The 15,175-nt window shown below is 45.1% G+C and overlaps 1 protein-coding gene across 1 annotated transcript in view; it reads right to left on the bottom strand.

Annotated features, from left to right (window-relative positions):
- Window positions 1-15,175, bottom strand: part of LOC148542031 (ATP-dependent translocase ABCB1-like) — a 190,343-nt gene that overhangs the window by 156,670 nt on the left and 18,498 nt on the right. Inside the window, exon 2 of the mRNA XM_088473936.1 lies at window positions 6,000-6,052. Coding sequence (XP_088330062.1) covers window positions 6,000-6,045 — 46 coding nt within the window. The 5' untranslated portion in view covers window positions 6,046-6,052. The remainder of the gene's footprint in view (window positions 1-5,999; window positions 6,053-15,175) is intronic.

Below are 15,175 nucleotides of genomic sequence, written 5' to 3'. Positions count from 1 at the left end.
CCATTCTACCATGACTTTTTGTTTGCCTTTGGTCAGGTCAGTCAGTGGGACTGCCATGGTGGCAAAGTTGGGTATAAACCTCCTGAAGTACCCCGTAATTCCCAAGAAGGCTCTCACCTGCTTCTTATTCAGAGGCCGTGGCCAGTTTTGTATGGCATCAACTTTATTGAGCTGAGGCTTTATCAGGCCTCTGCCAATGGTGTATCCCAGATATTTTACTTCCTCCATGCCTAGACAACACTTTTTTGGGTTGGCTGTCAAACCTGCCTTATAGATGGAGTCCAAAACTGCTTGTACCCTGGGTAAGTGAGACTGCCATTCAGGACTATGAATGACCACGTCATCCAGATAAGCAGCCGCATACCGTCTATGGGGCCTTAGAATCCTGTCCATCATTCTTTGGAAAGTAGCAGGTGCCCCATGTAGCCCAAAGGGCAACATCTTGTACTGAAACAAGCCCTCTGGCACTGAAAAAGCTGTCTTTTGTTTGGCGCTCTCGGTTAACGGTACTTGCCAATACCCTTTGGTTAGGTCAAGAGTGGTTAAATACCTTGCCGTCCCTAGTCTCTCAATCAACTCATCCACTCTTGGCATCGAGAAGGCATCGAATTTTGAAACACTGTTCAACTTTCGGAAGTCATTGCAGAAACGCACACTCCCGTCGGGCTTTGGAACCAACACAATGGGACTTGACCATTCACTATGTGATTCTTCAATAACCCCTAACTCTAGCATATTTTTAATTTCTTTCGACACCGATTCTCTTTGTGCTTCTGGTAACCTATAGGGCTTTAGATTAACTTTAACCCCTGGGTCAGTGATGATGTCATGTTTAATGACCGAGGTTTTCCTGGGTACGTCAGAGAACAGCACCCTATTTCTGATCAGAAACTCCTTGACCTCTTGTTGTTGAATTGCCGACAGGGTTTTTGCCACTGTCACTTCGGGAACTAAGGGCCCTGGATTTACTAGAGGGGCTCGGACGGCCGACAGTACCGTTCTATCTTTCCAGGGCTTTAACAGATTTATATGGTATATCTGTTCCGGCTTTCTTTTCCCCGGCTGGTAAACTTTGTAATTGACCTGCCCCACTCTTTCTAAGATTTCAAAGGGCCCTTGCCATTTAGCCAAAAGTTTATTTTCCACAGTGGGAACCAATACTAACACTCTGTCCCCAGGAGCAAAGCTGCGTAACTGAGCATTGCGGTTGTATACCCTCTGCTGTGCCTGTTGAGCCTGTTCCAGGTGCTCTCTCACTATCGGCACTACCGCAGCAATTCTCTCCTGCATTTGAGAAACATACTCAATCACCGTTTTGTAAGGACTAGACTGCCCCTCCCATGTCTCTTTGGCAATGTCTAGTAACCCCCTTGGGTGTCTCCCATACAACAAGTCGAAGGGTGAAAACCCGGTGGAGGACTGGGGAACTTCTCTTATGGCCAACAATAATTACGGCAATAAATAATCCCAATCCCTACCATCCTTGTCGACCACTTTCCTAAGCATGTGTTTTAACGTCTTGTTAAACCTCTCGACCAGCCCATCGGTTTGGGGGTGATAAACCGAAGTTCTTAACTGTTCAATTTTGAACAGGCGACATAACTCTTTCATGACTTTTGACATAAACGGTGTACCCTGGTCAGTTAGTATCTCCTTGGGTATACCCAGCCTGCTAAAGACATGAACTAGCTCTCTGGCAATGGTCTTGGTTGACGTATTGCGCAACGGGATCGCTTCCGGGTACCTGGTAGCGTAATCCATTATGACCAGAATATACTGGTGTCCCCTGGCAGACTTCATTAAGGGTCCAACTAAATCCATCGCTATTCTTTCAAACGGCACCTCTATAATAGGCAATGGAACTAGTGGACCCTTAAAATGTGGCCTGGGAGCATGATACTGACACTCAGGGCAGGATGCACAAAAGTCAGACACCTTTTTATGAAGTCCGGGCCAGAAAAACCTCTGCATTATTCGCTCAATGGTTTTCTCTACACTGTTCTTCTGTAGGCTTTGGGAACTATTAGTTGTTCCACAATATCTTCCCCCTTCTTAGTCACCTGATATAACAAATCCTGACACATTGCCATGTGGGGATAGGACAAAGGACTATCAGGGTCTACGGGTTTACCATCAACTACTTTTACATTCTCCCTGGCTTTTACCAAAGTAGGGTCATTCAACTGCTCCACGGCAAAGACCTCTCTTCTGACCTCTAAATCAGGCAGACGATCACCTGGCCCAACAACACTTCCCGCATTAATGGGAGGCACATCAGTTGGCGGGCCACCGTCACGTTCCGCATTCTCTAGTTCGCCAACCATAGTAGAAAAAGGGAATAACTCTGACTCAGAAGAAACTCGCTCCTCCACTACATCGACAACCTTCTCAAATGGATCGGGGTTGTTCACCTCTGGAACAAAACGGCTTTCCCACAACTTCCAGAAGTGAGCAAAGTCTCTCCCCAATATTGCATCGTACACCAGACCATGCACCAAACCCACAGAAACTATAGCAGAGCCACATGGTGTCTCGATGTTCACCTCGGCTGTAACATAATATCGAGTATCCCCATGTATGCAGGTCACACCAACAGTTTTCCTTGTATGCCTCATGGGGTTCACCAGCTCAGCTTTTATAAGTGTCACCAAGCTACCAGAGTCTAACAGTGCCTCTACTCGGTTGCCATCTACAGTGAGTACACACATGTGCTTATCAGTCTCAGCCTGCCGGTCAGCCGTACAGGCTGTCTGTGCAAAGAAAGACCCCCTGCGGTAGACATGAGCAGTATCACATCGCATAGGTTCAGTTGTAAGTGAACAATTAGCGGCAATATGGCCGAAGCCACCACATCGGAAACACTGAGTCATATTAATGTCTAGTCGTTTATGGGGCAAGAACCTTCCTGGCCTGGCAGGCCTGTCTCCAGGTTCTACACCCTCAGTCTTAGGTACATTCCACCGCCCAGCACCCTTCTCCCCTGGAACAGTCTTACCAGTGTCTGTGGGAGTTCGCCGGTGCGCCATCAGGGCTCGGTGGGGCATACTCATCAGCTCCTCAGCCGCCACATACCTCTCCACCAGCTCGACCAACTGGTCCGCGGACTTAGGGTCTGCATGGCTCACCCACTTGCGCAGAGTCACAGGTAATGATCGCAGGTAACGGTCCATCACGACCCTTTCCACGATCTGTGGTCCCGTCAGCGTCTCGGGCTGTAGCCATTTTGAGGACAGATGGACGAGGTCATGCATCTGTGAACGTGGAGGCTTGTCTCTATGGAACTCCCAGCGGTGGACCCGTTGGGCACGAACAAAGGTGGTGACTCCCAAGCGAGTTAGGATCTCCTGTTTTAGTTTTTTATAGTCCTTGGCATCAGCCAGGCATAAGTCGAAATATGCTTTTTGTGGCTCCCTAGACAAAAAAGGTGCCACCAGACTTGCCCACTGCTCCTGGGGCCAACTCTCCCTTTCGGCCGTTCTTTCAAATGCGGCGAGATAGGCCTCCACATCATCGCCCGAAGTCATCTTTTGGAGGAAGTGACTGGCTCGTACGGAGTGAATGGTGGTGGGAGGACCAGTATTAACATCTCTGGGCCGGGCGACCAGGTGCTGTACCGCCTCTCTTATGGCCTGGCTGTTTTCCGCCAAGGCCTGGCGGGTTTCCTCAATGGCGACCTGTTGAAGTCTGTTAGTCTCCTGCTGAGCTCTGGTAGATTCCTGCTGAGCTCTGGTAGATTCCTGCTGAGCTGCTGTAGCTTGGAGCAAGGCCTTAATCATGTCCTCCATTTTGTCCTGGGGTGTAGGTTGGAAGCTGAACCTTGCCTCTCTGAGCATTGGCTGACACCTCCTCTATGGGACTCCAAGGACACAGTGTTATTTCCACACTCACAAATTGGGTGTCTGTCCCTTTAATTTTTAAACAGAAAGTTTACCTCTCGCTGCAACTTCAGTGTGTGTGGTTGCCCGCATTCTCCACCATATTGTGACACAGTTAGGTTAGGGGGTCCCTCTCCTGGGTAGAGGACTCCTTCCTTAAACACACACACAGCAGCAGGGAAGCAGCACACCAGTCTGGATGCAAGTACAAGCTGGTCGGCGCCAGTCTTTATTGTACAATGTCAGAAACAAACATAAAGAAAACATAAACATAAATCCTAGCCCTGTCGGGGCACTAACTTCACAGGTAGTTCCCTCACTACCAGAACCTGGCAGGGCCTAATGCCCTCACCAGCAACAAGGGCATAGCACAACACTTACAGTTAGGTTTTCAAGTGTCTCTGAGCAAACTCCCTGTCTGCTCTCCCAGTTGAGACCCTCAGCCCTCAACACACTAGGCTTATATTGGCCACTCTCAGGTGGAAACCCTAACAAGCCTGTTACCAGGCTGCGAGAACCAAAACCTGGAGTGGCCGTGGGTGGAGCCCTCCCTCTTCTCTCACCCACAACCCCCAGGTCCCAAACCGGCTTTTCAAAAAGCCGAGACTCAAGCCTGCTACACTGCAGACTTTCTCCTGGAGGTTTAACACATAAGACAGGAATCTGGGACAAATGTACCTGCCACAGACCACTTTACCAATGATCCTATCACAATATATATATAGTGGCGAGAGGGGTTGTCTCTCACCTGAATTGCCCACATTCAGGTGGCATCAGCTCCCTCCAAGCAAGGCTGGAGTGATGCCTGTGCATTCTGCATTAGCAATGGAGGTGTGGAATGCAAGGTTTTCACGCCTTGCACAGGCCCAGCTGCAACTCATCACTGAGCAGCAGAGGAAGCGCTTAAAACTCTCACAAACCCACTGCTCTGGGCCCTGATGCTGTCTAGCGGCCAGGTAGTAGGAATAAGCGTCTGTAGTGCCAGGGTCCAAGGGCTGTGCTGGGAGAGCATGGCCGATTGTGACTGCCACTGCTGACTGATAAGCACAAGGAGTGCTGGGACATTTGTGGTTATTCATTTATTTTCTGTTATGTGCCTGTGTGTGTCCAGGCCTAAGCTCATGTATGCCAAGTGCAGTGTATGCAGCCATTAAAACACACTGTTTTACCGAACACCTGCCTGTTTGGAATCCTCAATTCTTTACCCCATTATATATATATATATATATATATATATATACATATATATATACAGTGCTCGAAGTGGGAATTTAGAGGTGGGGGTGTGGAGAATGAATCTCTCCCCCCCCTTGGGCCCCTGCTTCCATATAACCCCATTGTACATCCCCCCCCTCCCACCCAACTTCTCCGTGCCTGCTCCCCTCTCTCACACCCTTCTCACTGATTTCTTCTCAATCACCCCGTACAATACCAACTGCCTGCCTCCCTCTGTCTGCCCCTCTCTCTATTCTCTCTCTCACATTTTCCCCTCTCTCTATTTACCTCTTGCCTGTGCTGCTGGAATGGAGCTGCCAGGAGCACCGGGTCCTACATTGCTGCTGCAGTTGTGCGAGCCAATGAGAAGCTGCCACTTGGCAGCTTCTCATTGGCTGGTGGCTGCGAGCCCTGTGATTGCCTGCAGCCGCGAGCCCTGTGATTGGCTGGTGGCCTCAAGCCCTGTGTTTGGCTGGCAGCCAGTGTGTGCTGACTGTAGCAGGGACCGGATGCTTTGTCCCGGCTACATGCCAGCGTCTCCGCTGCCGCCGAACGAGATGTGTCCCCTGCGGGACACATCTCTACACATTTCCACCGCTGTTCCAGCGCTGGGATGCCATACTGCATTCCAGCGCTGGTGCATTCTCTTCTGCGGCTAAAATGAAGTGGGGTCGGGTAGAGGGCTTATGTCATACCGCCGTATACCGCCCCACTTCAACAACTGTATATATATATATATATATATACATATATATATACACCTGTATGGATCCAAATATACAACAACACAGGATTGAGCAATAATCAGCAAACATAACTAATTAGCCATATTCTATATATAGATAATATAGAGCAAATACCGATCGATATACAAAGTAGACAGCCAAGTATGTAAAACTAGTGACTTACCAATGATGGTTTTGTCTTTCCTGGGTATGTGTGTGTCTTCTCTCATATTGACTCTGTAACATTAAGAAATTAAAATGTGATAAACATTAAAATGAGACATTTTATTTATAGATGCTGCCTGTTATATTATGGGACTAAAACAGGTTTCAAGCCATTCTGCAAAGGAACTGTAACCATATTGTTTTCCCAAATTGCTATGCACAGTCAGATACAGTCAACAAAACTACAGTAGCCCATCCTGAAATATGCATTATTTATTTAAATGTAACACTATCAACTAATTATTAACAAAATGTAACATTGCCTTTAAATTTAGAATTAGTGTTCAAGTACCAAAGAAGGTTGTTTACTGGTGCTCGGATGTTCTGCTGTTCCCAGCAGCTATGAAAAAAAGGGGTAGTCAAACCCTTACAACATAATGGAATAAATAATACATAAATAGCGCTAAAATGAAAGATAGATACACAAGTTACAATTGGCAAATATCGTGTGTGTTTACTAGAAAAGAATTGAAATTAAAATAAATACACTTGTTAAAAAATGTCATATGAAACAATTCTAAAATGAGCATTGCTTAACCCACATGATATCCGTACAAGGAACCTGTTCCTAGGTAAACTTCCGGATGTGTAATGACACCATACACTGTGCAGTATATAACTCTTCTCCTAAGTGGAGACACAGGGACTGTTCAGTGGATATAGGCCCTGATTCAGAGCCAGACGCTCTGACAGAGCGCTCGCTCTGAATCAGGGCTGGCCTTCTTGTTTTTTAGAGCGGCCTTCCGGCCGCTCACATAGCTGTGGGTGACCACCCACAGCTATAGCGAGTGGCCAGGAAGATGGTCGAGATGGTCAAGACCATCACGACCATCGGGCTTGCGACGAGACTCTTGTGGTAGGGTCTCGTTGCCACAAGCCCCAGAGAGATTTCGGCTCTCACAGAGCTGAAATCTCTCCCACTGACATCACTCGTGATGTCAGTGGGGCCGCCCCCAAACGGAGGCTTTCACATGGGAATGCCTCCATTTGGGCAGCCACTCCCCCGTCCCTCCCACCAAAGGGGGCGTGCTGTCACTCAACATCGACAGCACGCCCCCTTTGGTACGAGACCCGGAGCGATGGTTTGCGCACGACTGAGCCAGCTCGCGAGCGGGTCTGAATCAGGCCCACGGTTAACCGTATCTGTCACCACTAGAGGGATACGCCTTTAGTTATAGAGTCCATATAGCAATCGGAATCCTCAATAGCACGGTGTATAAGTCTAGTGCCAGGCAAATGAACAGAGGGCCTGATTCAGAGCCGGACGCTATTTGCGCTCACTCGTTCAGAAAAAGGGGCCGGCTATTTAAATTGAGCGCTCGCTCTTTGCGGTCTGTTGATGCCTCTGTCTGAGCGAGCGAACGAAACATGCGCTCGCTATTTTGTAAAGACGCCCCCTGGCCGCTCGCATCATACGTCATCTCCGCTATTTATTAGATTAATCGAGTACATCGAAAGGCGTCTGAACTGCTCGCAGTGCTTGTGGTTGGATTTTCAGACCACTAAATCATGAGAACAGTTCAGGCTAAGAGACAACCAAGTGACGTGGTCAGGGCCGCCATCAGGGGGGGACTGCCGGGACTGGAGTCCCGGGCCCGGCCTCTGGCTGAACGGGGGCCCGCCCGCTATTACTGCCATTGTAGAGCCTGCCATAATGAGAAGAAATGGTGCCCAGCCGCCGCTGCTACCGCCCACCAACCTGGTCCTCAGCGTTGGTGAATGGATGGCTAGGAGCCGGACTTGGGAGCTGGAGGAGGCAGCCTGGGCCCGCTCGGGCTGCTCCTCCACCAGCTTACATGATGGCAGGGCAGGGACGTCAGTGCACGTGACTTAATGACGTCACGGCGCGCCGCTTGAGGGCGCCACTGAATCCACAGCAGGAAGGTCAGTGACGCTTGCACATCCCCGGCGCCTGTTTAATTGTGCCTGGTCTGCACCTTGTGACCCCATGGCTGTGTGTGAGCCGGGCAGCATGCGCAGGGTCGGATTAAGGGGGGAGATGCGTGGGGGGGCGAGTATTCTAGGACCTCCTTCTCTCAGGGGCCCCCCACCCTGCTCCAAAGCAGCTCTAGCGCTGCAGTCTGGAAACAATTTTGCTTATCTCTAGCCTCCGTCGCCCCGCGCTGCTGCTGGCGGTGGAGGCCGGAGACTAGCATGATCGGTCCCCTCCCCGGCCTGTGCAGTGGTTGGCACCTGACCGACGTTAATAAAGCGGCGCTGCGTCTGCGCTACTGATGTCAACGAGGAGCAGGACACTGGTGCTTGGGGACAGCTGGGAGCCTGGAACTCTTGGAGGACTGAGCTGAACACAGCGCACCCCAGCCAGCAGAGGTAAGTGAGAAAATGGGAATCATTAAATATGTAATGACTGGGGGTGAGGGGCATCATTAAATATGTAAGGGCTGGGGGTGAGGGGTATCATTAAATATATAATGACTGGGGGTGAGGGGGGATCATTAAATATGTAAGGGCTGGGGGTGAGGGGGGATCATTAAATGTGTAAGGGCTGGGGGTGAGGGGGGATCATTAAATATATCAGGACTGGGGGTGAGGGGGGATCATTAAATATATAAGTGCTGGGGGTGAGGGGGATCCTTAAATATATAATGGCTGGGGGTGAGGGGGGATCATTAAATATATAAGGGCTGGGGGTGAGGGGGATCCTTAAATATATAATGGCTGGGGGTGAGGGGGGATCATTAAATATATAATGACGGGGTGAGGGGGTATCATTAAATATGTAAGGGCTGGGGGTGAGGGGGTATCATTTAATATATAAGGTATTAGTGTGAGAAGATCCTTAAATATATAATATATATATTAGAATAATCATATACTGTATGTAATTTACTAATATATTATGAGTTGTTGGAAAGACAAAATCATACAATATATACGGGAAGAAGTGGGGGGGACAGTTACTACACATAATAGAATGGATTGTGTCTTTGTGCGTGTATATATACAGTATGTATATGTTATGTGCCCCCGCTGATAGGACCTGTGCTGCTGCCTCATGGAGGTGTGATGGGAGGAGGCGTACGCACCACGGGCATGGTCAGGGGAGGTGGTGCAAGAGGGAGGTGGCCCCCCTGTCATAAGTGCCCCTGGCACCTTGAAGGCTTAATCGTCACGTAGCATGAGATATTGCGGGCAGAGACTAAGCAGTCATCCCGGGTCATACTGCAAGCAACACAGGGGCTTGTCCATTGGAGCTCGTGCTTCATGTACTGATAGGGGTGGAGGGTGCTGTCCGGACTGTGCCTTTGCCATGCACCTGTGTAAGGTGGGTGTTGGGGAGGGAGTGACGCTATTGCTGTGTGTGCATCTCTGATCTTTAGCCACTGCTGGAATTTGTTGCAATGGTTACTTGCAGCCTGGTGCTGTATATGTGTGTACCTTCCTGTGTGCAGGAGGTACATGTCTTTAGTACATGGGGGGGGCGCTAGGATGAAGCCCTGCCTAAGGTGTAGAGAGAGCTTGCACCGGCCCTGGCAAGGTCGACGTCAGAGGAGCCATAGACCAAGAGGAGCAGTCGCGTCTGCAGTGCTGGTGGTGGAAGAAACAGGATCCTTCTTAACGGAAATAAGGTAAGTGGTATAAATGGGCAGCAGGGCACACAGACTGGATTTAATAACGGGGAATGAGATGGTTAGAAAAAAAGGCTGCGCAGAAACTGGAAGTAATAACCTGGGGGGGCTGGTGATGAGGCTGGGCATTAATGAGGATGGTTAGGGACCTGCCTAAAGAGTTTACCTTGACGTGGTGGCAAGCTTAATCGTTTTTGCCCAAAATATTTCACTTTTTTTTTTTGTATGTATGGATAAGGTAACGGTGGGGGGGGGCCCTGCCTAGTTTGTCTGTCCCGGGCCCCACAATTTCTGATGGCAGCCCTGTATATATATATATATATATATATATATATGTATATATATATATATATATATATATATACAGCAAACCCACATATATAGATATATACTGTATATTTGCCATTCTGTTCTTAAATAACAATCACCAGTTATTTACTTGTTCACTTCCGTAATTCTCAGCATGCTACGGAGAGCCGGTATACTAACTTATGTTGTTGTCCTGTCCTGTTTTCATCAAAAAATATGTAGTTACCAAGGCTGAAGAACTCAGACTGCCAAGATTATTCAGTGGCGTGGAAACACAAATTTTAATATGTGCCTCTGAAAAGTGTTCCAGTACAATGTCTGTGGAAATTCACAGGAAATAATAATAATAATAATAATAATAATAATAACAATAATTTTATTAATATTAGTAATAGTAATTACACTTGCATTTATTAAAAAAAATAGAAGTGGAACGAAAAATATATGACACGTGCTAGGAGGAAATTTTTAAAAATCTTACAATATTAGACTATGTGGATAAAAGAAAAATGTGCCGGGATTGTGCTTCTCTATGTTCCACCACATTTTTAACACAAGTACAATGCATGTCAACGAGTCTGACAATGGTTTGGATATCAGCATACACACTTACAATTTTTACTTACACTGAGTTACATTTTAGCAAGTTTTTTCAAATACATTTTGTTCCAGTCTTAATCATGATTTTGTTTTTATTTATTAAACATTTTAACATTGGTGGATCACAAAAAAAATAAAATATATTAATGATAACCCTCGCCGGGATAAAGCAGTCGGGAAGCCGGCCGTCGGGATTACATCCGCCGGCTTCCCGACTGCATACCCTTAATTTATAGTCCAGAAAGGCTGGTAAGTAGCAAATAACAGGCTCCTTATATTGCTTAGTAGGTTAGTGATTTGTTAATATGGCATATACAGTCAGGTGCATAAATATTGGGACATTGACAGAATTTTCATATTTTGATCTGTATTCACCAACACAATGGCTTTGAAATGAAACAAACAAGATATGCTTTAACTGCAGACTTTCAGATTTCATTTGAGGGTAATTATATCCAAATCAGGTGAACGGTGTAGGAATTACAACGGTTTCTATATCTGCCTCCCACTTTTTAAGGGGCCAAAAGTAATGGGACTATCAACTCAAAAGCTATTTCATGGACAGGTGTGGGCTATTCCCTCATTATTTCATTATCAATTAAGCAGGTAAAAGGTCTGGAGTTGATTCTAGGTGTGACATTTGCATTTGGAATCAGTTGCTGTCGACTCTCAATATGAGATCCAAAGAGCTGTCACTATCAGTGAAGCAAGCCATCATTAGGCTGAAAAATCAAAACAAACCCATCAGAGAGATAGCAAAAACATTAGGTGTGGCCAAATCAACTGTTTGGAACATTCTTACAAAGAAAGAACGCATCGGAGAGCTCAGCAACACCAAAAGACCCGGAAGATCACAGAAAACAACTGTGGTGGATGACAGAAGAATTAATTCCCTGGTGAAGAAAAAACCCTTCACAACAGTTGGCCAAATCAAGAACACTCTCCAGGAGGTAGGTGTATATGTGTCAAAGTCAACAATCAAGAGAAGACTTCACAGGAGTGAATATAGAGGGTTCACCATAAGATGTAAACCATTGGTGAGCCACAAAAACAGGAAGACCAGATTAGAGTTTGCCAAACAACATCTAAAAAAGCCATTACAGTTCTGGAACAACATCCTATGGACAGATGAGACAAAGATCAACTTGTACCAGAGTGATGGGAGGAGAAGAGTATGGAGAAGGAAAGGAACTGCTCATGATCCAAAACATACCACCTCATCAGTGAAGCATGGTGGTGGTAGTGTCATGGCGTGGGCATGTATGGCTGCCAATAGAATTGGTTCCCTTGTATTTATTGATGATGTGACTCCTGACAAAAGCAGCAGAATGAATTCTGAAGTGTTTCAATCAAATGCTTCAGAACTCATTGGACGGAACTTCACAGTGCAGATGGACAATGACCCGAAGCATACTGCAAAAGCAACCAAATAGTTTTTTAAGGCTAAAAAGTGGAATGTTATGCAATGGCCAAGTCAATCCCCAGACCTGAATCCGATTGCGCATGCATTTCACTTGATGAAGACAAAACTGAAGGGAAAATGCCCCAAGAACTGAAGACATTTGCAGTAGAGGCCTGGCAGAGCAGCACCAGGGATGAAATCCAGCGTCTGGTGATGTCTATGCGTTCCAGACTTCAGGCTGTAATTGCCTGCAAAGGATTTGCAACAAAGTATTAAAAAGTGAAAGTTAGATTTAGGATTGTTTAGTTTGTCCCATTACTTTTGGCCCCTTAAAAAGTGGGAGGCACATATAGAAACCGTTGTAATTCCTACACCGTTCACCTGATTTGGATGTAATTACCTTCACATTAAATCTGAAAGTCTGCAGTTAAAGCATATCTTGTTTGTCTCATTTCAAAGCCATTGTGGTGGTGAATAGAGGCCAAAATATGAAAATTCTGTCAATGTCCCAATATTTATGCACCTGCCTGTAGCATATGTAAGGCAATGTTAGTATTTCATGTGCTCCAGATAGTATTCAGAACTGATTAGTCAGTTAATACACCAAATCCATAAAATCTCTGGTCTACAGCTTTGTCACATATAATGTATATATTCAGAAGGATAACTTATTATTGCTAATTCTCTATTGTTTTTTTTTTTTTATTATGTATTTTTATGATGAGCTTTTAAATTGTGGGAATATGTTATATAGCCATATATGTGCAATAAATAATTGATTATTTAGTAATGGTGAAATATCAATAGTTGTATTGTACCAACTGTACAGCGCTTCCTATATATGCATTATGTATATATAATTATATACATTTATTTATTTATTTCTGTAAATGAATAAATTGTTCAATTATTGGATTTTTATAGGTTATTGTTGTTTATTTTTTAAAATCAAGGTCAATTTAGGTTAATTTGTACCAAATAGAAAAAACATAACTAAATAACATAATATATATATTTGCACCAGGCACCTATTATTGAAAAACCAATGCTGTTTGGAATTCTCTGATTTGCTGGGTAATCATATATTTGCACCAGGCACCTATTATAGAAAAACCAATGCTGTTTGGAATTCTCTGATTTGCTGGGTAATCATATATTTGCACCAGGCACCTATTATAGAAAAACCAATGCTGTTTGGAATTCTCTGATTTGCTGGGTAATCATATATTTGCACCAGGCACCTATTATAGAAAAACCAATGCTGTTTGGAATTCTCTGATTTGCTGGGTAATCATATATTTGCACCAGGCACCTATTATTGAAAAACCAATGCTGTTTGGAATTCTCTGATTTGCTGGGTAATCATATATTTGCACCAGGCACCTATTATAGAAAAACCAATGCTGTTTGGAATTCTCTGATTTGCTGGGTAATCATATATTTGCACCAGGCACCTATTATAGAAAAACCAATGCTGTTTGGAATTCTCTGATTTGCTGGGTAATCATATATTTGCACCAGGCACCTATTATAGAAAAACCAATGCTGTTTGGAATTCTCTGATTTGCTGGGTAATCATATATTTGCACCAGGCACCTATTATAGAAAAACCAATGCTGTTTGGAATTCTCTGATTTGCTGGGTAATCATATATTTGCACCAGGCACCTATTATAGAAAAACCAATGCTGTTTGGAATTCTCTGATTTGCTGGGTAATCATATATTTGCACCAGGCACCTATTATAGAAAAACCAATGCTGTTTGGAATTCTCTGATTTGCTGGGTATACTGTCTTTATTTAATATCTGTAAACACCAGAGTAACTTTAAATTTAATTATATAGTCAGATCTTATCTCCTAGCTTCATGGGATGCTGTTTTGGCCTTGCTTGTTTGTATTAGAATTTTATGACTTGTATCTGGTGTGGGTGAGGGTAATGAGGGTGGGTGTCATCAGTGACTACACATGTTATGCTTAACTATATAATCAGTAGGTCACAAGGCTTTAGGCTTGTACAAGGCTGCTAGGTTTTATTTCAAAGTGGGTTTTTTCTAAGTGGGACTACATGTACAGCATAACTTCAAGAGTTAGTCAGGAGTTAAGCAGGAGGAAGACAGGAGGACAATATTTTAAAAGAACTCTCTATAACTTGGAAAAAAGCAAAGGATCTTCTGAGCTTCTGGAAACCCTGCTACTCAGCAACCAGCTTCCATTATAACCTGGACACACCTTTTGACAACACCCTGCTTCAGCATTGCAAGCAACTACCTGCTTACTGAACATTTAATACTTGTATGTTTGCGTTTCTTCTCTACATTGTTTAAATCATTCCAATACCACTGTCAATTTATCTTTACTGTAGTATCTACCATTGTTTCACACCTATACCTTTTTTTTTTTTTATATATATATATATATATATATATATATATTCATACTTTAGACTAATTCTCAAGTCTTGCTACTTTAACAGCTCTACACTCCTTTTTTGGTTATAATTTACTATTGTAGTTGTGCCTTTACATCTTCCAGCACTGTTCTTTCTTTTATCTGATTTTGACCTTTGACCTGTACTGCTCCCTCATCTCAAACTCATTACTACTACTGACTTTTTCACCCCCAACCGCCTCATCTACACGATGTCTCTTTTATTCTACTCCACCCTCACTCAGCCGCTACATTATTTTCTCCTCTACCACCAGTTTTCACCTCTTTTCTCCATCCATAATCCCCTCTACGTTCTCCCCCTCCTCTGTCTCTCTTCATCACATATAAGTCTCTCAACTGCATCTCCCACAACTCCAGTATTATTCACTTCTCTTCCACCATGGTCCTGCTGCACCACCACTAAACCCTGCACCCTCTCTTTTCTCCAAGTTACCTATCCTCTCCCCCCCCCACACCACACTAAACCTCCACCTGACCCACCACCTGCTGTCACCCTTCCTCATTCAGAAGCCAGCCACATAACCCCACACTCCTTATTCCCCTTCTCTAGATCAGTATCACCTCCACACTGCATCAACCCTAATAATCTCATTCTCCTCTCACCTCTTAACTCTGTCCCTCTCTCCTGTTCCCTCTGGAAAGCCAGTTTTGTCTATAATAAACTGGTCTCCGTTCATGAGCACTTCATCTGCAATGCCTGGATTCTCCTAGCCATCACCAAACCCTGGATTTACCCCTCTGACACCACTGCTCCTGCAAAATTCCTTCATCACTTGGCTTCCTGG

The sequence above is a fragment of the Taudactylus pleione genome, unplaced genomic scaffold, assembly GCF_031769625.1.
Source record: "Taudactylus pleione unplaced genomic scaffold, aTauple2 ptg000016l, whole genome shotgun sequence".
Lineage (NCBI taxonomy): Eukaryota > Metazoa > Chordata > Amphibia > Anura > Myobatrachidae > Taudactylus > Taudactylus pleione.
This window is presented reverse-complemented; position numbering and strand designations above follow the sequence as displayed.